General features: G+C 44.0%; 1 protein-coding gene across 4 annotated transcripts in view; it reads right to left on the reverse strand.

Annotated features, from left to right (window-relative positions):
- The window catches only part of ITGA11 (integrin subunit alpha 11), a 574,736-nt gene that overhangs the window by 236,416 nt on the left and 314,371 nt on the right, over window positions 1-23,949 (reverse strand). For all 4 annotated transcript variants that reach the window (XM_069222912.1, XM_069222911.1, XM_069222913.1 and 1 more), the window contains 2 exons: window positions 18,640-18,788; window positions 16,580-16,720 (listed from right to left, as the gene is read on the reverse strand). In XM_069222912.1, coding sequence (XP_069079013.1) covers window positions 16,580-16,720; window positions 18,640-18,788 — 290 coding nt within the window. The remainder of the gene's footprint in view (window positions 1-16,579; window positions 16,721-18,639; window positions 18,789-23,949) is intronic.

Genomic DNA, 23,949 nt, shown 5'->3' on the forward strand with positions numbered 1-23,949 from the left:
GGATGTAATCCCCATTGAGTGCACCGTTAAAGTTTAATGTGAAATTCAAAATATAACTCAGTACTTGGGATGCCAAATCTTCCTTAACCAAACACCCTCTCTGGAAACAATCACATATGGTTTGGGGCTGTCCATCGGTAAGGGCGCTGTAGGCGGAGGTTTCCACCATACTCATCCATATCACAGGACGGGGGATTTGGAATGTGTTAGACCTAGAATTCTTAGGGTGGTCTTACCCTAGACTTTTTGCCTTTTCCCTCCTGTTTTGTTGCAGTATCTGTTTGCTGTCCTTAGGACTTTAACCACTGCTAACCAGTGCTAAAGTGCATGTGCTTCTGCCCTGAACATGGTAACATTATGTATCCACAATTGGCATACTTAATTTACATGTGAGTGCTATATAAGGTGGTTTACATATACCCAGGGCCTGTAAATTAAATGCTCCTAGTGAGGCTGCAACAGTGATTGTGCCATCTATTTAATTAGCCCTGTAAACATGTCTCAGGCCTGCCACTGCAGAGCCTTTGTGTGAAGTCTCACTGACACCTGGCTTGGTATTAAAACCTCTCGTCAAGCCTTAAACTCCCCTTTACTTACATATGTCACCCCCTAAAGTAGGCCCCAGCTAGCCTATATGACAGGGTGCCCTGTAAGTTAAAGGCAGGATATGTACTTTTAAGTTTTTCATGTCCTGGTAATGAAAAACTCCCAAAGTTGCTTTTCATTACTGTGAGGCCTGCCCTTCTCATAGGCCAGCATTGGGAATTCCTTAAAATACTTTAAGCAGTAATTCATGATCTATGAGGAACAGCTGCATCACGTTTAGCATCGTTGGAATGGTAATGATACTCTTTACTGGTAAAGTCAGCTTTATTATTACTATTTCAGAAAGTGGGCATTTCTCCGCTGTCACTGCCCTGTATTCCTACAGCCCATTGCCAATACACCTCTGTTCTGGGTGACAGCTACACTGTCTACATTCCCTACAGAGACCCACAACACAGAGTACTCAACTGCATCTGCATTCATCTCCATACTGATGGGTCTTCCTGTGGAGGAGGTTGGGAAGGGTTCACAATTACACTTCAAAGGATTGTGACTAGAGTCCATGCAAAGAGGGCTGATACTGATAGTCTGGCACTGGAGTTAAGTTGAAAGGGGGTCCTGTGCACTTCACAGAAACGTTTTGAAGTAATCCACCACATCAACCGCACTTTCTAGTATAAGTTATGGGTCTCGGACCCATTAATGATGCTTCACTTCTGGACTCAAGGAAACGCTGCTACAGTAAAGACTGCTGTATGCCAGGATCGCCACTCTGCCAGACCTGACTGTTTTCAGGAACTGCTGCTGTGCCCTGTTGCCTGATGATCTCTGACTGCACTTCAAGGACTAAAAAACACCTCTGGAGTGTCCCCAATGGCTTGCTGACTTGACTCCCCTGATGTCTCAGGGACATAAATGACCTCATGTTTCCAGCCCTGCCACCAGGATTAGAGCTTCGAAATGAAGGAGCACTAAAGGACAATTTGCTGAAACAAGTGGTACCTCACACCACAAGATCACCATGAGGCTGCTGTGGTTGTGCCCGTCTGCCTGAGTAGCGCTCTATTTACCCCAAGTGTCAGGGAAGGAACATCTTCCATCCGAACTAAGCAGTGCTTCTCTCTACGGGTGGAGCGGAATCCCTTGGTTGCTATGACAACTCCTGACCGTGGGACGCACTACCACCAAAGCTCTTTGGGGCCAGACAGCACTGCGACTCATCCCGTCGTAACACGAGCCCCATGTGCGTGACCCACCAACATCAACAGTATCGGGACCCAGTCAAGCCTTCACTGTTGCAACACTGCACATAGCCCAGCAGCCCTGATCAGTCCGGGGTGGTCCCGACACTTCAAAAACAAATGGCAACTCATTAGTTGAAATCAATGCACATTCGAATTATGTAAGAAGAAACTTATGGGTGCTCATACACTGAAACACATCGTTGCCCTGATGTGTAAAACCGAGTTTCTAAGTAAACCCGTTCTAATACTACAAAAACAAACCAGTGGTGCACACCAAGCAAAACAATATCTCTACTTAAGAGATAGTCAAATATCTTGAAGAGACCAATTAACATATCATAATAAATTCCCCTAGAGTGCTTGTTTCGTCCTCTCTCTTCCTTAAATGAACTAAACATTCATAAATCTGACCAGAACTTACTGTACACAAATATACAACTAACCAAAAGAGGAATATGTCCATGCGAATATAAGTTTTAATACAAAACGGAAAAGTCTTCTTATATACATAAACATATACATATATATACAAAACATGAAGAAAACAAATGGATAGCCATCAGCCGACACGTGTTTCGTCCTGACTGGACTTCTTCAAGGCTTTGCTCACTTCTATGTCCGTTATATTCATATCACATCTACCATACTCTGTTTCAAAACCACAGTCAATCACATCTTTTCCTTCTTCATAATCAATTTAAATACTGGACATTGCTAGTTTCGTCTATTGGTGAGTCAACTATTCACCCCTCTTTCTATTCTTTTTGTTTACTCTCCAAGCCCGTCTGCTGATAAATCTCGGCAAAGAAACGTCGAGGGAAGTATGTGCCTCCTGTAAGTCTTCTGTGGGCCCGAAAATCAATATGAGCCCTTCGCCGGCATTAATGCATGCCGCGTTTTTTCTTTTTTCAAAACGCGATCATTTATAGCAATGACGGAGGGAATCGTGTGCCCTCCGTTAGTCCTCTGGCTATTATGTCCTGCCTGTAACCCCCCTCCGTCATTGCTATAAATGATCGCGTTTTGAAATTGCCTTCTAAGTTAAGCCTGGCTGCTCTGCGCCAAGCTACCAGAGGGTGAGCACAGGTTAATTCAGGTTGTGTATTTGACTTACCCTGGCTAAGATCGTGGTCCCTACTTGGACAGGGTGCATACCTCTGCCAACTAGAGACCCAATTTCTATCAGAGTGCAGGACAAGCTACTTGCTGGGTCACTTCAGGCTCTGTAAACCAGGTGGTGCCACTTATCAATTCATAGACCTGGCCTTGCTTCTAGTTAAGCAGGCGGTCGCAGTACACTGGAAGGCCTCAGTGTTGCCCGGTGTGCTGTATTGGTGGAGTTTGACCATATAGTGGGCTATGGCAGAGGAGGCTGCATTGCACCATGAAGAAATACGTGGCTTGTGCAAATGTCCCATCGGAGTGGAGAGGGATGCATTACTTATTGCCTTTCAGACTTCCCCTGCTGATGATTAGGGGTCAGCATGATTAGATCTCCAGCATACCTGAAGAATAAATATGTTTGACGTGTCCCAGCCCTCCTCCCACACATTCCTCACTGTTGCGGGTAGTTATTGAACTGGACTATGTCACTTAAACTCCATTCCTGTTACTTGTGGGTTTGAAGGCTCATGTTTGGTTGTGTGTTTTGTAAATTGTTTGATACCATACAGTCACAAGAATTTACAGAAATTTGTAAGGCTATAATTTGACAGTCTGTACCTGATTGTTGGAAATGTTGATAATGCCCCGAACACTGTTTGGAATGCAAATTATTAAAACACAAAAAAGATGGTTTAAAAAAATGTTAAAACCTCTTAGTGAAATGACAATGACACAAAATAACTGACAGAAATAGCAAACCTGACGCAGGGCCCAAATCCAGCTACCAAACTCAAAATGGATCTGAAGAGTGTCAGACCCCAATCACCCTCATTACATCTACGCCCCTGAGTGTCCAAACTAAGCCTGGTAGTTCTCTTTGAGAATACATGAATACGGTGACATACAACACAATGGTCTGGGGTCCTGCCCTGTGATCACTTATTTTAAGTGTAATTTCACTATATACGCTCTTCTTTCTCTCTGCTACAAGAATTCTTGATGGTAGAGTTGTCAAATCAGTGCGTGTAGGCAGGCCACCATGTTTTAAGAATTTTTTTATTATAAATTATTTTATCAAGTGATTGATGCCCCCATGTACAGGGTCACACACAGAGGACAGCATGCAGGAAAATTAATAGAGCGAATGAAGCCAAAGCTGAGTTGTGGGTCTGGCTTTGTCCTAGGAGTCCATGTATGAACTAAGCCATGAAACGTTTGGCATGTATATTGTGCCATTCACATACTGTAAAAATATGATACAATCTCTTCAAAACTCAAAAAAGTGTATTTCCTCAACAAACTGAATGTTTCACCTTAGTACATCAGTTTATATCACTGCACAGATATATTTAATAAAAGGTGATAGCTTTTAAAAAGATCCATGGTTCACTTCAATGAAAATGGCACCAGTGAACTAAGAGGCAAGTCAGTACTGATAAAAGCCCCTAACATGGCCTAGATTCACTAATGTAGTTTATTATAGATGGATCAGCATTACAGTCTATTAAAACTAATAAAAGTGGTGCTTGTACAGCACACATGTTGGTGCTTGTTCAGTACACATCCGGAACTCAAGAATTCAGAAGTTTAGTTTAGTTTAGCTTAATAGATTTATAAAGCGCATGGCTACCCGAAGGCCTCCCAGTGCTAAAAAGAGGATGGAGGAACCACAGTGGAATTTTATGATGGGAAATATAGTCTTCAATTTACCTCAAAAAGAGAGTTCGGAATTGTCCGTTCGGAGTGCCAGGGAGAGGGAGTTCCATAGGTTAGCTGTTCTAAATGTGAAGGACCTACCTCCCCATCTTACTTTCTTAACACAGCAGGTGTTAATTAGGGCAGAAGATGAGGATCTAAGGGATCTCTGAGGAGTGTAAAGTGTGATCATTTGCTTGATTAAAGACAGTCCCCTATCATGAAGATTTTGATTCACCATACCATAGCTTTAAAATTAATCCCTTGCTGGATAGGAAGCCAATGAAGGAAGGCTAATGCTTGTTTGGCCGATGCAGTTCTAGGGATGTCCATGAGTAGCCGGGCTGCCGCGTTCTGCACTATCTGCAGTCTCCTTTGTACGCAGATGGGAGAGCTCAGAAACGGAACATTCCCATAATCTAGGCGAGATAATATAAGGGCTTGCATTATAAGTCTTTTAACCGAGATTGGGAGGAAATTTGAAGATTTTTCTGTGCATTCTTAAAAGATTGAAGCAGGAAGCCACCAAGTTTTTTGTATGCTGTTTCATCGAAAAACAGGAGTCCAGCCATACTCCTAGGCTTTTTATAGTTTCATTTTTGGGTGGTGGGGGTGTGGGGGCGGGGAGTTTCTTCAATTCTTCTGGAATTGAGATGGGAGATTTAAATATGGAAAATTGCCAACCAACATTAATTCTGTTCCCTCATTATTTAGTTTAAGCTTACTGTCTGACATCCAATTAGCAATGTCTGAGAGACAAGAGGATAGGGCTTCTTGGTCACATTGGTGCTAACAGAATAAACCAACTGAGTATCATCAGCATAAGATATTAAGGAAAGATCATTAGGGTTCCACAATTTTAGCCAAAGGGGACATTTAAATGTTAAAAAGATTGGGGCTTCGAGAAGAGCCCTGAGGAACCCTGCAGCTAAAGGAATGGATGTCAGAAGAAAAAAAAACATCCAAAACCTGAAAAGACCTACCTTCTAAAAAGGAAGCAAGCCAGTTAAAAATAGTGCCTTCAAGTCCAACTTGGGTAATTCTTTGAAGAAGGATTTTATGATCAACTGTGTCGAATGCCGTGCTTAAATCTAGTATAATGATTGCTGCATAGTCACAAGTATCTAGCCATTGTCGGGTTTCTTCTGTCACTGCCAAAAGGGCAGTTTTCATGCTATGTTGAGGTCTGAAACCCATCTGGGTGGGATTTAGGAGCTTATGTTCTTCAAAGAAGCCAGTGATTTGTTTGCTGACATGTTTTTCAGCTATTTTGGATGCTGTAGGAAGAAGAGCAATAAGACTATAATTGCTTAGTAGAGAGGCATCCAGCTTAGGTTTTTTTTCAGTAGTGGTTTGAAAATAGCGTGTTTCCAAGTTTGGGCTAAATTTACCAACTATAAAAGAATTGTTAAAAATTTTAGTTACAATCAGCGCTTTAACATCCATACCTTGAGCTAAGACGGCTGGAGGGGGAGGATCCAGAGGTGATCCTGATTTTATTCTTAGGAGGTAATTTCCAAATAGTTCTCCTGTCATCAGCTGAATGGGGGATTGGTGTTCAGCCTGAGATGACTTTTTAGGCTCTTGAGATGAATCCTTAGAAAAGGTTGCCTGGATATCAGAAATTTTATTTCGGAAAAAAACACGCAATATAGTTGCTGTTTTCTTTGGAAGCTTCCCTAAAACTGGAAGCAACAGGTTCCTGAGTGATTTCCTTACAAATAGAGAAAATCTCCTTAGGAGAGTTAGAGGATTATTCTATTCTGGAGGCATAGTAGGCTGCTTGCACAGATTTGATTTCCATATGATACAATCTGATTGCTTTTCTGTATTCCGATTTGGAGTCATCCTTGTAGGTTTTCCCCCATTTCCTTTTCAATTTTTTTACACTCCTTTTTTAGAGGACGCAGCTGAGGGGAAAACCAAAGTGGCTTTTTCTGACCACCATTTTTGACCATCGTCTTGGTCGGTAATATGATATCTAGGGAGCTAGAAATCCATTCATAAAATCTTTCTGCTGAACAAGATTCTATTGGAAAGGTGCAGGCATGTTTTAGGGTGTCTAACCAATCCCTACAGTTAAATTTATACCACTGCCGCAAGGTCAGCTTCCTAGATGGTTGGTAGAGTGGTGGAGAGGATGTAAGTGTGATATTGAAAGGAATTAAGAAATTATCGGACCAGACCAAAGGAAGGGGAGGTTGTACAGGTAAAGTTTGAAGGTTGCTAAATATCAAGTCAATGGTGTGATCTTTGACATGAGTAGGGGCAGTGATCAACTGTACAAGATCTAAAGCTGCCATATCCATCAAGAGAGTTTTGCTAGCTGTCATGCGCATCTCATCTATATGGATGTTAAAATCACCCAGGATAGTAAAGTTAGGGTGTCTGCAGGCAAAGTCCACAACCAGTTCTGGTAGAGCCTGTAAGAACCTCCCATATGGATCAGGGGGACGGTGTATTAGAATTCCGGAGAGTGTACACGTAGCGCTGATTGCTAAAGAGAAGAATAAACTCTCACTATCAGGTGCAGCAATGGGGTGGGTAGTGCAATTGATCTAGTTTTTATAAATGATAGCGACTCCTTTAGAGATGGATCTATATAGATGATGTATTAAGTAATCTTGGGGTAGTGAACTGATCTGTGATAGTAAAGAAGATAACAAAGAAAAACAAGACTCTCTGAAAAAAATGATGTGCTTTGGATCACACAATATGAACAAGCAGGAAAGCCAGTAGTGGTCATCTGGTTTCACATTTTGAAATTCAGCATTTGATGGGCATCTTTCTTATCCCTCTCTCTCTCTTTCTCTTCCCAGTTTACATCAAAGTTCACTATTTTATCCTTCATTCTTGGCTCAGGATGAGAAAACTGACAGAGCGATAGCAGACCCGACTCAGGTTTCCCAGTCCCAACTACCAACCAAGAGAATCACCTTCAAACTCCTCACCCATGCTCAAAAAGCAAAAGACGTCTCTCCTTCTACACCCCGACCCAACAGCTCCGCTCCGCCGACCTCACCCTCGCAACCGTCCCACGCATCTGCAGAACTACAACCGGCGGCAGATCATTCTCGCACCTCGCTGCCAAGACGTGGAACACTCTTCCCACCCACGTTTGTCAGGCCAAGGACCTCCTTACCTTTAGGAGACTTCTCAAGACCTGGCTGTTCGAGCAGTAGCAGCACCTCCCCTCCCCTATCTCCCCCCACAGCGCCTTGTGATCCTCATGGGTGAGTAGTGCGCTTTACAAATTCTTTGATTAATTGATTGATAAGGCCAGTTATTGATGACACATTGTGCATATGTTTCTATAAGGCTGAACAAGTCTCTTCCTATTTTTGCAATACTTTCAGAGTCTCTAAAGCAATGTCCAAACTCAAAAACAATCAACTTGACTAAAGGGCTTCATTGTGTTCTGGCATAATCTCTTGCCAATTATAGTTCAGATAAACTTGCTCTGTTTCCAATCTCCTAATTCTCAGGGGAGCAATTGTTACATGAAATACATCTTTCTTTAGTTTCTGTCTAGCGGTATCTTGATTTCCCATCCGAACGATAAATCACACTACTTCTTATTGTCATAAATTATTTTAAAGACAGAGCTCTGTTTTGTTTCATGTAAGCGATTAATCTTTCTTTAGCTTGAAATGAAGTTACTTGCTTGAAAATTTCAGAAGAACCCAAACTGGGTTTTTTCACCTTTCTTATTTTCTCTCTTTTACAGGAAATATGGGATCATAAGTAGAAGATGGAAGAGGAGGGCGTGGACTCTGCAGGAAGCCGACCGGAGGGTGAGGATCACCGGAACTTGACTGGAGGCTGTCTGGAGAATGAGAAATGCAGGAACTTGACTGGAAGCTGGTCGGGGAACGAGGAACACTGGAACTCAACTGGAGGCAGGCCGGGAGAACAAGGAACTTGACTTGCACTGGAACTTGACTGGAGGTAGGCTGGAGGACAAGGAACTCAGCTTGACTGGAAACAAGTGAGCAGAGCAATAGGTACGAAGCCAAGCAAGGCCTCAGACTTACAGGCATCCTTAAACAATAAAATGTGAACATGTGCCTTTTGGCAGTTGATTGCTTGTGAAGGAAATGAGCAATCATCCTCCTGATTTTGGCACATGTTCAATACAGATCACATTGTGAAGAGCACATGTTTTGGCAGTTACAGTTGGGGCAGGTGGTAAGGCAGTTGGTTGCTTGTTATGGAAATGAGTAATTATCCTCCTGATTGTGGCACATGTTCAATACAGATCATACTGTGAAGAGCACTTGTTTTGGCAGTTACAGTTGGAGCTGGTGGGATCCAATGGACATAATCAACAAGCATTGGTTATAATAAAGGATACATTTAACAAGCATTGTTTATTGCAAGGTGGATATTCAAGGTTGTAACTAATATAGCTAAATAAGTTTGAATGCTGCAAGCAACAGAATCTTACTGTAATCAAGCTCTTGGATGTGCTAGTGTATCCACAACACCTCAAGAGGGCTTGACCTTGGTGTGCTTCCAGGCGCCGGGGACTGTGGCAGTAGAGATTAAGGTGTTAAGGAGTTCTGTGAGGGGGGTTCCAAATATTTCTCCTCCTAGGTTGTAGAAGTGGTGCGGGTAAGGGTCTGCAGGGGATCCGAAGTGGATGGAAGTCTTGATGGAGATGGTGTCTTTGGTAGAGAGCTGCTTCCATTTGGTGGGGAGTGGTGGAATGGGATGTGAGAGTGGTTGCGGTTGTTGGGTTGAGGATCGAAGTTGTTGTAGATGTTGGCGATCTGGTGGTGAAAGTAATCCGATAGCATGTCTCAGAGGGTTTGGGAAGGGTGGCTAGTGCTCTCTGTGGTGGAAAGGCAGGAGAATTCTCTGACAATGCTGAAGGGTTTGTGGGTGTGGTTGGTTCATGCCTTGATGTGGGTGGTGACAGCTTCTTTTTTGGTCTCTCTGGTGGAGAAGAAAATGGGGTCTAGTGTTTGTCCTGTGCTAAAAATGTGGGTGGTGACCAACTGAGAAAGGCTGATGATGCTCATGTTTTTGAGGAGTGAGGCAGCGTTGGTGTCGTCCGGGTCTTCTAGGTGGAAGTTCAGATCCTCCAGGAAGATGTAGTGGTTGGAGTCATATGCCACGGGGGCAATGGAGTCTGGGATGGAATTGCAGAAGCTGTGGTAGGAGCCAGGGGGTCTCTAGGCGAGGGTTCCTCTGATGGTGGTTTTGGCACTGGGTTTAATATGGAAGTTGAGGTGTTCCATGATCAGTGTTGTGTTGTCGTCCGAAGTGGTGCAGTGAAAGGAGTGCTTGTGAATGATGATGATGCCTCCGCCGTGTCCGTTCGGGTAGTCATGGTGGATCATCTTGTATCCAGAGGGGTGTGGTGGTGGTGATGTCTGGTGCAGAAGCGGGGGTGAGTTAGGTTTTGGTGATGAACATTAAGTTGGGTGCAAGGGTGGTAATGGTGTCCCAGAATTCTATGGCGTGCTTGAAGAGAGATCGGACATTGGGTAGTACGCAGGGGAGTCTAGGTTTGTGGCTGGGGGTCTGCTGAGTGGAGATTGTAGTGGTTCCACTGTTGCAGGAGAAACAGCAGTTGTGGCAGGAGACGGGGCCTTGCTGGATCAAGGCAGTGCTGCAGTTGGAGTTCCAGGTCTTTGGCTTCGTTGGTGGTGCTGGGTTGCAGATCCAGGGTGTCCTGGTGCTGGGTGTGGCCCAGGAGTGGGCGGGTGCAGACGGGCTTGCCTTTGACGCACAGCGACTGCCATTAAGTAGGTTTTAGGGTGGAGGGGCGCTGAGCAAGGTGGGAAAAATGATGGCGGGACACAGGGCCTGAGTGAGGGCAAACAAAAAAGCGAGAAGAATACAGGGAGGACGGGGGGTAGAAGTAGGCTAACAGAATGCACCAATTAGGGGGCCGAGGCAGCAATCGGGTTCAATCAGGGGCAGAGGCAGCAATGGCACTGTGCCACAGGAGCAATGTAGCGCTTAGCAGCAGTGCCAGGGAAGAGCTGGAGGGGCCTCCTCAATGGGTTCATGCAGCAACTGCCATTAAGTAGGTCCTAGGTGGACATGGGTAGGAGGGGGGAAGGGTGGGAAAAAATAACAATGGGACGCGGGTCCTGAGCGGGAACAAACAAAAAAGCGGGAAGAGTGCAGGAAGGGTGGGGGGCCTGAAGTAGGCTAGCAGGAGGTAGCAAACAAAGGGCTGAGGCAGCAACCAGGGGCAGAGGCATCAGTGGCACTGTGCTACAGGTGGTACGTAGCGCTTAACAGCAGTGCCAGGGAGGAACTGGTACCCTACACTGTGTTTCTCATTACCTCTCCAGCAGCCACAGTCCTTGAAGTTCTTGTACCCCTGCACTGATGCACAGCACCCCAATAAAGCTCCCACCAGCTTGCCTCCTCTGGAACTGGGTCAGGAGCAAGACCACACCCATCTTTCCAATCTTAAAAAGTGGCGACTGGACATGTCAGCAGAAATACAGGTTGTCTTTCAGACAAAGTAGGATGAGCAAGTGTTGGAAGGAGATAGGCTTGTTTATATGGACAAAGACAACCTTACCAACAACTCCAGGAACCTGAGGCAGGATGGGAGGATTGTGTCAGATACTGATGAATGCTAATTGGGGTTTAGCTCTGATATGCTATAACCTCCAGTAAGCACAGCCTCCGATGCACATATACATAGAATACACCTTTTGAATTAATATCTATGTAGGCCAGCTCTCAAGCAGCAGCAGTGCTTCACAATGAAAGGTGCCTACATCTTAGCTCACTTGCTACTCTTTGGCTTGTACCATTTACCTTTAAATCATCCTGAGGTTGAAATTCGTTCATTTGTTCTCTCTCTCTCTCTCTCTCTCTCTCTCTCGCTCTCTAGCTCCCTCCCTCTCTCCCCTTCATCAGTGTCCTGCTTTCTGGAACCTCGCACATGATCACAGTTCCACTCACATCCATTCTACGCTAGGCTATGGATTTCTATGAACGTCAGATAAAAGTCCTCAGTCTATCAGATGTCTTTTATTACTAACCCTGAGTTCCCATCAGAGTGTTATTGGGATTTATCTAATCTTAACAAAAGAGTACCAAAGACTTTTGGCCTAGACCGGTACTCGAAAAAATCAGATATCAAAATATTAAAAAACCCAAATCAAATAGGTTGAGATCATTCTGTGTCTAATGAAGATTGATTCCAGACTTTGCATAGTCTGCTAAAGAGTGGCACAGACTCATGTGAGAAATGGCTTGAAAATAGAAAGGGAAACACAGGCTACGGTCTGTGAATGGCATCTGTACTCCAGAGGCGCCCAGTCCTTGCCAATAATAACACACAGATCCTCGCCCGCTGCCAACATGTTGAAGGCAGACCAGGGAAAACAGTGCAGGTTCCTAGTGATGGGGAAGAAGTCGGAAACAATAAGGCGTGCATCAAAGGGAGCTTATTTTCAATCCTTTACTTAAAAGGGTTTATGAGATGTAGAGGAAATTACACAATAGCCTTTAAAGGCATAAAGTACAGAGACTTGCCAGAAATTGTCCATCAAGGCTTCTCAATCTGTACCTTACCTGAAGTTCTATATGGGATAACACTCTTCTACAGAAATAACTTTGGGGGGGGAGGGGGAGACGCACAGCTACTGTGGTGGGATTCTGCCTACCGGGGAAGTCAGATGTAGGTTGGCAAGTGCTGTAATCATTAGCACTGAGGTAGAAATAATGTCAACTCAAAGACTGAAAGCGCTGAGGGTATTGGCACAGGCAAACAGAGCCTGTCAACTGAACATCCACATACACTTAGGGATTTAGCACAGGAATGTAGGGCCTGTCACTGCTAGAGTCAAACAGAGTCCTAGGAGTGGCATAGGGATGTCCAGCCTGTCACTTCTACACCTAGGTAGGGCCAGAGAATTGCCACCAAGATGCAGTCTGTCACAGCTAGGAATGGATGAGACTGGAGGACCAGCAGAGGTTACAGAACACACTAGGCCTGGATGGAAAAGAAGGATCAGCAAAGCACACAGTGACTTGCATTTTAGGACTAGATGGACTGGAGGATCCACATAGGATACAGGGCCCTACTCTCTAGATTGCATGGATTCAGGAGCTGAAACAGGGACACAGATGCTGTCAGCTCTAGAACTAGCTGGGCTTAGCGGACTGACAAAGGATGCAGAGCAGGACATTTTGGGACTGGATATGCTCATGGGGTTGATAACAGTCACAGCAAGTGCTGATCAGCGCAGGAAACTAGCACAAGGAAACATCCCCCAACCTCAATAGCTTTAAGGGCTCAGGGTATGATCAAATCAACAATTTTCATGTGGCTAAGGGTTTTGGCATGCTCAGCACATCAACAGCATGCCATGGTGGATCAGCAAATACCACGGTATGTCGTAATAACAAGAAAGCACCTGATGAGGACTAGAACTGAGCCATCTCTGAGGGCTGACCACCCTCTACAGTGCTCTTTTCTGTCACTATGTTTAATTTGATTGTATTTTAAGTATTTTCCATGAAGAATTTTGGTGCCCTTATCTTATGATCATATTCATGTGTAATACTCTCTTGCCTTCTATTGAAGGTTAGTCTCAATACCAGTACCTGAAGATATTATCCAATACACTTCTTTTCAATTGTTGGTAGTGGTCGGGTACTGCTCACCAATATCCCCAACACTTTCCCAACCACTGTGTAGATTAAGAAGTCTGGTCCTGATAAATTGCCATTGATAGATAATGACAATTAGTGGTAAGAAATATGTTGACCCACCTATGCACAAGCTTTCTAAGCTGATACAGATCACTGTCTCTCAGCAACCACTATTAGTTATTAATTTAGATAAGAGGACCCACATATTAAAATTGCCAGGATACCTCTTAGCCAATTTTATTTCAAATCCATTTACACCAATCTACACTTAAGAGCCCATACACCTATACTCACACTTGACATACAGCATACAAAAAAGATCTTCGGCAAAGAGTTTCCTTGAAGGTGCCCATCGGGCATTGCAGTGCCAGCCCAACAAGGAGCATGCCCTATGATGAAGTATGACATCCATCTGGGTGTGTGAGGCCTCTTGCGCCTGAGCAATCGGATACCAAGTATCTAATTTCTCACTTACCATACTGACTTGAACTCTGCTTTTCTCTATTTTTCAGTCAAGGAACTGCATACCCCCTTTGGTTACTTTAGAGTTATTTGGAGCATGTATGCTGGACCTTTATACGCCCCTTGTCCCCCTTTTCTTATACGGCAGGGTAGGATTAGGACAGAAGAAGCATTGTCTGCTCCTTGGTGGTGCTGCAGTGGTTGGGTGGGGGCCAAACTGTGCTCCTTCCTGCAGCTCCTGCCCTGTCACTCCAGCAGTTTCAGCAACAGCTCATTTGCACCCTTTGAAGGTGGATCTGGAGTCTCTGTACTTGGAATTATTGGGTCCAGGGACATAGTGTGAACTGTAATGGCCCAGGGTAGTATAGCTGGTTGGAATGCCACTCCTCATAATGAGGACCACAGTGCTAAAAGCCTCCAGGTCAGACATTACCACACCAGTGCATCACACAATCTACAGTATAATCCAGTCTTCAAACCACCAAATGCAAAACTATGCCACAATGCAAATGTGTTCTGATCAACGTCAGACCCCAATTAACATCCTTGATACATACCATAACACTGAAAGGAACTCACATGCTCTAATTAATTGATGACAAGTCAGGCCCCACCATACTCCTGCAGTTCACCAAGACTATGGGCCCTATTTAGATCTTGGAGGAAGGGTTACTCCTTCACAATGGTGACAGATATCCCACCTGCCTAAATCTAAATCACATTATTTTCAATGGGATTTAGATTTCGGCAGCGGGATATCTGTCACCATTGTAACGGAGTAACCCCTCTGCTAAGATCTAAATCAGGCCCAATACCATTTAGACCATAAGCTAGAAAAAACATCTATTAAGTCAGCATTAAATCAAATGCCTAGATCAAACCTAGCAAGCAAATCTCAAATGTATACTTATATTTTCAAAGCATTGCAAATGCTACAGAAAAGCAAGAGGCCAAATATATATACAAATGTGCTCACTCAACATAAAACAAAACAGGCTAAAAATTCACCAATAATATTCTGCCCTACTCTGAACAGGTTCTTGTCAGCAATCATTTTAATTAGAGCACTACACTTCATGTGGGTCAATGATACGTGGCACTCCTATATCAACAAAATTATACATTGAGAGTAAACCTAACTAAGACTGCAGAGTTAACAAGCATTTGCAATGGAATGTGTCTCGCGTTTACTTGAGTTAGCGCTATTAGCGTTGTAAATTCCTAAATGGACTTTTTTTAACACATAAATTGAAAATGAAAAGTAAAACAGTTGACTTAAGCGAGTCGATTCAAAGCACCACGGCTGACATGAGCATGAACGTGGAGAGACACAAAAGGAAAAATAAGTTCACTTGCAGTCAAACGTATTGGCAATCATGCATTATCCATGTAACAGGGTCGATAGCCAAGGCGGTAACAAAACCACTTCAAGGAGGGACAAACGTAAAGCATTAACCAATGATAACAAAGGGTTTTTGAAAGGCAAGCGACAGTGATGGGCGTGTGATGGGCACAGTTAAAAGCCTACAGAGAGATTACAACAGGTCAGAGCACTTGTGCGCTCAACCTAAAAAGCAATCATCTGAACCATGACGACTACATAAGCACAAAAAAACTTACTTGGCCTCAGGAATCTTCTTTCCAAAAATTACACAATGTTTTTATACCTAGGGACAGACAGGCTTCTGCTCATGTAGCGGTACAGAGAAACAGCCTACTTCGACATTGCAGACAAGCTCTTCAAATAATGCATAATGTCCAACAAAAACAGACGAGCTCCAAAAGAAGATAAAAGCTACACCAAAACATCATAACTTTATATGAAGCTGAAAGAACAAATGACATCAATCAGGCTGACAATCTACATCAAACCAAGCCAGGGTCGTAAAATACACTGTATGAAACCAAACTGAAGAAATAACGTTCATAACATAAAAACAAAAGGATAACTTGCATCTCACCAGTTAAAAAAAATATAACCTATATGACCATCTTTTAAGCCAAGAATACACCATGCTCCAAAAAAGGTAATATTACATCTGGCACAACACCAAGATGATAACCTATGTCTCATTAAAATACAATAGACATATCACATCCATTTAAGAAGACAACAGAGATGACACCAAATCAAGATAATATGTGTGACAGGAAATCAAAGCAATAGGCTATGAAAGACCACACAAAAACTGATCAGACTGCATTGGCTCGAAAGTCCCTTCATGCTGTCAACAATTGCACAAGGAACTATCTGTGGCTCAGTAGAAACAGTACAGCCCGATTAGACTATGCTACCAATGCTCCCTCATTATCCTGTTTTCCAATTTCCAGGCATTCGTACAACTCACCTGTCCCTTCAAGTCATCAGCAAAGTGGTTTTATGTGTGGCACATTGCACCAGCATCACAATCAAGGTCCCCCAAAAGTTATTTTAGCTATCCACCAACAAAACAACGTTAGGTTTCAACGATCTTGTGCTAACAACAAATGGGATTGTGGGCTCCTTGTTTCCGAGTGAGGTTTTCACGTCAACATAGAGGAATAGCTGAAAAACACACTTAGGGCCTCATTATGAGTTTGGCGGAGGGGATACTCCGTCCCAAACGTGACAGATATCCCGCCTGCCGTATTACAGGTTCCATTATTTCCTATGGAACTTGTAAACAGGCAGATGCGATATCCATCACATTTGGGACGGAGTAATCCCCTCCAGCAAGGTCTTAATCAGGCCCTTAATGCACATAACTGATGTACATACAACATTCATCCCATGGAGCATTCAAAATATCCGATAAGCTTGAACATGTATTTCCATTAATACACACAAACAACTTGCTCAACCTCCTCATAATGTCAAAACCCCACAGCAGATAGACGAGAGGCATTAGGATTACCTCTCTTAGGATGTACACATACACCTTGCCTCTCTCTCTGCCCTCGCTGAAGTACATGGGAGCTCCCACCAAAAGGATGTCTGTCACCCCATCGCCATTCACGTCAACAGAGTCAATTTCACTTCCGTAATAGGATCCAATCTAGGAAAAACAGAAAAAAGACCAGTCAGTGGAGCATGAAGACTTTGGAGCTAAGGATAAAAAGATTAGGCAGTCATTGACTCCCGTGAGTGTGCATTCCTGATCTCACTGATCAATTGTGATCAATTCCTGATCAAGGTCACTGGATCAAGTGTAGCATACCTAACTGCACTGCACTAACTGCAGTACTTTGACTGCACTGAAAATATGTTTACTGATTAAAAGAGATCCCGTGAAGTTTTCTTTCTTTTAAATACTGGTGGGTGGAAGGCAGAGCCAAAGAAACTGGGTAGATGGGTGGGACAGCCCTCAGAAGAAGTGGTGGACTCATAGAAAATTAACAGCCGAGTTGACAAATGAATTCCGCCACACCCAGAGTAGATTGGGGATGTGCTGCGAGCCTCCAGTAGAAAGTGTGGATGCAGAAAAAAGTGTACTGAAAGAGGAAATAAATGTGTGTAAAGTCTCCTACAGAAATACAGAAAGTAGGTGTGCACGGTGTGGTCTTCTAGAGGAGGAGATCGATGTATGGAACAGCCTTCAAGAGAAAGGGGCGAGTACATGGAGTAGCCCCCCAGCAGAGGTGGTGGGTGAAACAGGAGACTCGTGCATGCGACAGCTTTCAAGAACCAGAGGCAACAACATGGAGAAGCCCTAGCAGAGGTGGCAGTTGTGTGAAACTGCGTTCTAAGAGAGGCAATTAATGTAGGGATAATCCATAAGGATAGGTATTTGGTCTAGTGAACAATCTCCCAGAGAAAGTGGTGAATGTATCAAATAGTTCCACAGAAGGAATATTAGTAGATGAATGGGTCAAAAGCCAGTGCGCCCCTCTCAGCGGACTACAGCCATTACAAAGGTCCTTTCACCACAAATAACACGGATGTCTCTGTGTGCCTGTTATATGTTACATAGATGGACTGGTTCTTGTGTTTATGTGTTGCAGAGATATTTGCTCCCTGCAGATGGTGCAGGGATGGCACAGATGTTCCTTGCTGCCCTGTGTGCATAATAGTAATGGCAGAATGCTCTTTTCTGTATGTTTTATGGGTGGTATCATGCTAATTTCTCTCTTTTTTTTTACAGAGGAAGCATCCTGCTCTCCTCTCTGTGCAGCAGGGTTGATGTTACACCCTTTGCCTGTGTGTTGCAGGACTGCCACTGTGCAGAGTTGTACCGTTCCCCTTTTAAATGTTTTACAACTATGTCAGTTTCTTTTTTGTGACAAGGATGCTACCATTACCCTTTCTTGTGTGTCGCTCGATGCCACTTTTCCCCATACAGTGAGATTTAGTGATGGCATTGTGTACTCCCTCTGTGCACCATAGGGAAGACACGGCCTCCTGTATTTCTCAAATGGCACATTCTTGCACTTTTCCTGTGTGTTTCAAGAACTGCAATGTGTTGCCTTTTTATGTAACTTTGATGTAAGTGTGCCACCTTTCACATGTAAGAGGCACGACATCATGCCCACTGTCAGGGTTGTAAAAGACTGTCTCGATGCCACTTTAGTGTATTATACATTGATCTCTTTTTCCTTTGCCCTTTTTGTTACTGGTATGCCTAAGGGCTACTCTTGTGTTTGGCACAGGCCATCACCAGGATGTCTCCTGTATGTAACAAGGATGGCTCTGCGTCTCTCACCGCATGGAAAAACACCCTGGCCCTTTAGTTTTAGGACTAGCCCCATGCCACTTGTCTGTTTGCCATGAAGATATCATGCCAATTTATATGTGTGCTGTATGGATGCCACTGAACCCTTATTTGTGAATTACATGGATACACAGAGCCCCTTCCCATATGGACAAGGGTTTCAAGCCTGGCCCTCATGTATAATAGACACAAAGTTCTGCCCCGTGCCAATGTTACAAAGATGTCACCTTACTCATGTTATACACGTGGCTCTGTACCCATATTACCTGCTCTGCTTTCAGGGACTGATGAATGGTGAGATTCTCATTGTTGTGCATTGTAAAAATTATGACTTTGCCAGTGTGGTTAAACCTGGGTGCTCCGGCCACGTACACCCTGGCATGTTTCCTGGTCACTGCTGATGTGACAGTGTAACCTGTGGAGAGAGAGAAACAGGTGCCGATCAGCCTAGACAGACATGCATGTGAAAAGCTATTGTCACTCTCTGTGCCCAGTCATTCTCCCTCAGGATATTTCAATTTATTTAAACAAAGCAATGCACATCAAGAAAAAGGAAGAGTAAATTCTTACTTTTTTATAATAAAATCTCTTCAGTGAATCTGTGTGTGGTAACCTCATTTGAATCAAACTACTTTGCACAGTTTCAGCAGCCTCCTACCGCCAAAGTGGTCTCAACCCAACTCTATAAACCTTCATTTGAGCACCTGCAGGGCAATATTCTCTTCCCCAAGGCCCTGGATCTTCTCAGAAGAGAAGGTCAATTAATACTATTACTTCAAATAGATAGGAAGATCAAAAGAAGGTGTAACTCACTCCACCAAGATTCTCAGGACTCATTTAGAAGCGCTGAGCAGCCTGCCTTCTCACCAGAGGGCTTGGCAATGATACGGGAAAAAACAAATGTCCCTAGAGTGCACTTTTTCCCCCTGCACACCAGCAGTACTTTCCTGTTTTCTTGCCCAGGACCACCGTGAGTCACACTGTGCTCATACAGAAAAAACACTGGCATGTGCCTTGCCCTGACATCCATCACGGTGACCTGGTATACCCTGGGAGGATTAGCCATCGGATCAAGGATTTCAAATAATGGAGCCTACTGAGGCTCTACTATATTAAAACTGGAGATTCCCCCACCTCTACAAAAGGGTGGGGGGCACTACGAGTTTGATGGGATATGCTAACTTATGGTGGGACTTCTGCCATATCTTTTTAGGCTTTCGCACACGTAGAGGACAAGGAAGGATCTGCATGATATCCTTCCACACTAAGAGGTGGCTCAGACGTGTTCCTGCATGTCTCTGCTTGTTACAATCACTGGACAGACTAATGATAATTCACAAATGAAAGCCATCCTACCATTTTGGATATGTTTCAACAATTACCTGCATCTTGAATTCACATACTGAACAGATGTAATCTTAATGGTGCTCTGCAATTGAACTTTTCATTCACGGAATTCTGCAAGCATGGAAGAACCATAGTAATCATCAAACGTAAAAGCAAATCGTGACTATGCACCCTTCCGGTCAATGCCACACCTCTGAGACCACTACTGTGTTCAGATCTGCCTGACCACATTGCTTGGTCCTATGCCCTAACCCCTTCACCCAACCCCATCACAACGTTTGCAATTATACAATGTGAATGCCCACAGGCTTTCCAGGTAAGGATGAAAAGCTCTTGCCTTCAAGAAGATATCTTGAGAGAGTCAAACCCCTTCTAAAATGTGCCACGTTGTAAAGAGTTCATGTACACCAATGGTGACATCAATGAGTAGAGATTCTAATGAAGAAAGCTGTTCCGCTAAGTGCCTCATGAACACATGAGCTACAGTTGAGGACTAAAGGAGAAACTGTTCTTTCACCAAGATGAACCACTCCTAGAGCGCTGCAAGAGAAGTAACTTAGTACAATTCTGTCACTTCGAGGACAGGGAGTCAAAATGAAAAAGTAGATGCTGTCTAAACAAAATGAAGTTATCAGGCTGTATATACTGTTGCTAAGACAATATACTGCCATGTGATTGCCTAAGGCTCCGTTTTGAAACTTGGCACACAGCTCAAGTATTTGATAAATATAAATTAAATGGATTAAATTGTTCATGAACTGTTTACTCCTAAATGGAAATATAAAGATATATAGTAATGGAATCCAGTCTTTTTCTCACTTAATTCCATCTGATGTTTAAGATTGCTATCTAGTTTGATCTGTATTCCTGGTTGCTGACAACATGGCAGCCAGAGGTTTCTGCTAGTGATCAGACACCTGCACTGTGGTGATACACACACATATCTAGTCCTAGTTTCACGTAAGTTTGATAACCAGATTTGCTCAATTGATTGGATCGAATCATTTATGTTATTTCTAAAAAGATTACTTCTGCAGGAATACTATGTTAAATAATAACGAACTGTTGATTGTGGCACCACAATCTTTCTTTTTGGCTTTTGGGAAAAATGTTAAATATTGATATATTTTGTTTATACAAACAATTTTTTTAACAAATCTGGAACCCTAACCATTAATTCTGACGTCAATTGGGGACATTGGTATCCTGAATGTCTTTGAAAGTCTATTAAAGTGCATGGGGGAAGTAAAAGTGTTCAAACACATATGAAGTTCTCCTCATTTGAGAGGCAGCAGGACCACAAGTCAGGTCGAGGCCCATGTGAGATTGTTTGCTCTCAAGCAGGATGTGTGCCCCAATCAGAAAAGTTACCTTCCCTCTTTAGGTCGAATTCACCAAGCTATTTCCCATAAATAGATGAACAGATAAATAACAGTTGCTTCTGGAAATTCAGAGGTATCTCTACATTCAAGCCAGGAGTAAGTCACATATATAACTAGAAATATATTTATCAATAAGGTACTTAGGGCCAGATGTAAAAATCTTTTTTCTGTGCGCAAACTGCCTGATTTGCAGAATCAGGCCGTTTGTTCACAAATAAGACCATTTTGGTATGTACAAATGCTATTCTGCAATTCAGTAATCTATTTACCGAATCACAAAATAGGTTTCCTAGTTACAATTAGGATGGGACGTTCCAAGGGCATCCCTTCCTAATTGCAAGTCGCAATGGCATATATGATTGTTTTGTGACCGGGAACACGGTCGCAAAACAATTGCAGTTAACACCAATCTCGAATTGGTGTTAACCTGTTCGCAAACAGGAAGGGGTCCCTAAGGAACCCTTTTCCCTTTGAGAATGATAGCGAAAACCTTTTTTAAGACCAGGCTACTTTTAAATAATGAAAACGAAATGTTTCATTTTTTGCTTTTCAAACGCAGCCCGTTTTCCTTTAAAGAAAACGGGCTTCGTTTAAAAAAAAAGATTGCTTTATTGAAAAGCAATCACAGACATGGTGGTCTGCTGACTCCAGCAGGCCACCATCCCTGCAATTTTTGCGATTCACAGTGTGTCGCAAATTGCGACCTACCTCATTAATACTAATGAGCTAGGTCTATATGCGACCCACTGAGAATGTAAAACAAATTCAAAGGAGTTTCATACATTTGGAATTGCGATTTCCTAGATGCGATTCACATTGAATCGCAATTAGGAAATCGCAATTCTAAACGTACCTGCATGTGGCCCTTAGTTGTCAGTGCAGATAGGAGCAGCCCCTCCATGTGAGCCATGGAGCGTCGCCCCGATAAAAAAAATGCCGCCAAAACAGAAAAATAAAATGGTAATAAACTTTTATTATTTACCATTTTATTTTGCCACGCCCTGTCCTGACATGAGTGTCAAGACAGGGCAGGGCAATTGCTGCCGAGTGGCTGCAGGGAGCTATGCACTTGTTTAAAGTGCGCATGTCCCTTTGGCTGGCTGTCTTGCGATGGCCAGCCTGACATGCGACGACCAGCCTGACATGCGCACTTTAAACTTCTCTAACCCAGTTATCCTAAGCCTGCTGGGTTAGAGAAAGCACAGGCCTCCAGCGCTCTTGTGAGCACTGAGAGAGGCCACTCCCACCAATCCTGATGCTGCTTTCATGCTGTTTACCAGCATGAAAGCAGCATCAGGATTGGTTAGTGGTGTTTCCTGGTCCAGTGCACTGGAGCTTCCAGGAGCAGGAGGACACCGTGAGGAAGACACCTGCAGGTAAGTGACTTTTTCTTGGTTTTTATTTTTATTATTATTATTGTGCACCCCTACCCCCGCCGTAAACATAAGCTAGCCTTCACTGAGTGCAGAGTAAAAATTCCTCAAGCAGAAGGAATCGCTAGCCTGAGAAGAGTCACAGAACCCTGTAACTAAATGAAAACTATATTAATTAGATGACAAACTCTGCAAGGAAAGAAGTGACGAGACGGGATGATATTGCTGAGACTGTTGGATTGCACATGGTGGTTCTTCGGGCTGGTAGGCCTTCTGCAGCATAGAAGAGAGCCTAGTCTTTTCCAACAGTGGTTGTCTGAGCAACATAGCCAATATTTAAGTTTATTTCGGTTGTCTCAGACATGTTGCTTATCCTAACTTAATTTGGGTGATTTTAGAGATAATGGGCCTGATTCTAACTTTGGAGGACGGTGTTAAACCGTCCCAAAAGTGGCGGATATACCACCTACCGTATTACGAGTTCCATAGGATATAATGGACTCGTAATACGGTAGGTGGTATATCCACCACTTTTGGGACGGTTTAACACCGTCCTCCAAAGTTAGAATCAGGCCCAATGTCTGCAGCACAAGTGGGGTATTGTATGTTTGTGTTAATTTAAGGATTATGGGGGTCATTATGACTTTGGCGGTCTTCCATGAAGACCGCCAAAGCTACGAGTTCCAGAAGACCGCCAATGCTGGCGGTCTTCCGCCCACCATATCATGGGTACTGCTGAATTTCCACCACACTTTGGGCGGATATCCAGCAGTAATCGTGCTGGAGGGCGGAGGCACTTGGGCGGTTCCACCACCGGTCCTGCCCTGCCAGTAGGACACTACCCGCTGTATTATGAGCAATAATACGGCCTGACGGTGTCCTGCTGGCGGGGCGCTGCCGGCAGTGGGAGCGCCCCTTCCCTGCCAGACGACCTCCTCTCTGGAACAGGTAAGTTGATCATCTGACAGTGGAGGGGGCGGCAGGGTGGGGGCTGTTGTGTGCGTATGTGTGTGAGTGTGTGGTGTCTGCGTGTGTGCATGAGCATGTGTATGTGTGTTTGTCTGCGTGAGAGTATGCATGATTGGATGGGTGTGAGTATGCGTGGTTGAATACATGAATGAGTGCTGAGGTAAATGCAAGTATGGATGCGTGTGAGTGAATGCGTGTATGTAAGTGTAGGTGAATGAGTGTATGCGTGTGGGTGTCTGTGTGTGTGCATGTATGGGGAGGGGGTGCTGTGTCTGGAGGTGGGGAGGGAGCCCTGTGTCTGGAGGGGGGTGGAGGAGGCAGGCACTGTGTCTGGAGAGGGGAAGGGGTGCTGTGTATGGAGGGGAGGTGGAGGGCGGGGTGCGAGATGTATGGCAGGGGGAGGGAGGGGGCGGTTTGCTGGGGGGGAAGTCGTCTACGGGTGGCAGGGAAGAAATTCCCTGTCACCAGTAGTCTTTCCAACCATGGTTTTCGTGGCGGTGCTACT

The sequence above is a fragment of the Pleurodeles waltl genome, chromosome 3_1 (genome assembly GCF_031143425.1).
Source record: "Pleurodeles waltl isolate 20211129_DDA chromosome 3_1, aPleWal1.hap1.20221129, whole genome shotgun sequence".
NCBI lineage: Eukaryota > Metazoa > Chordata > Amphibia > Caudata > Salamandridae > Pleurodeles > Pleurodeles waltl.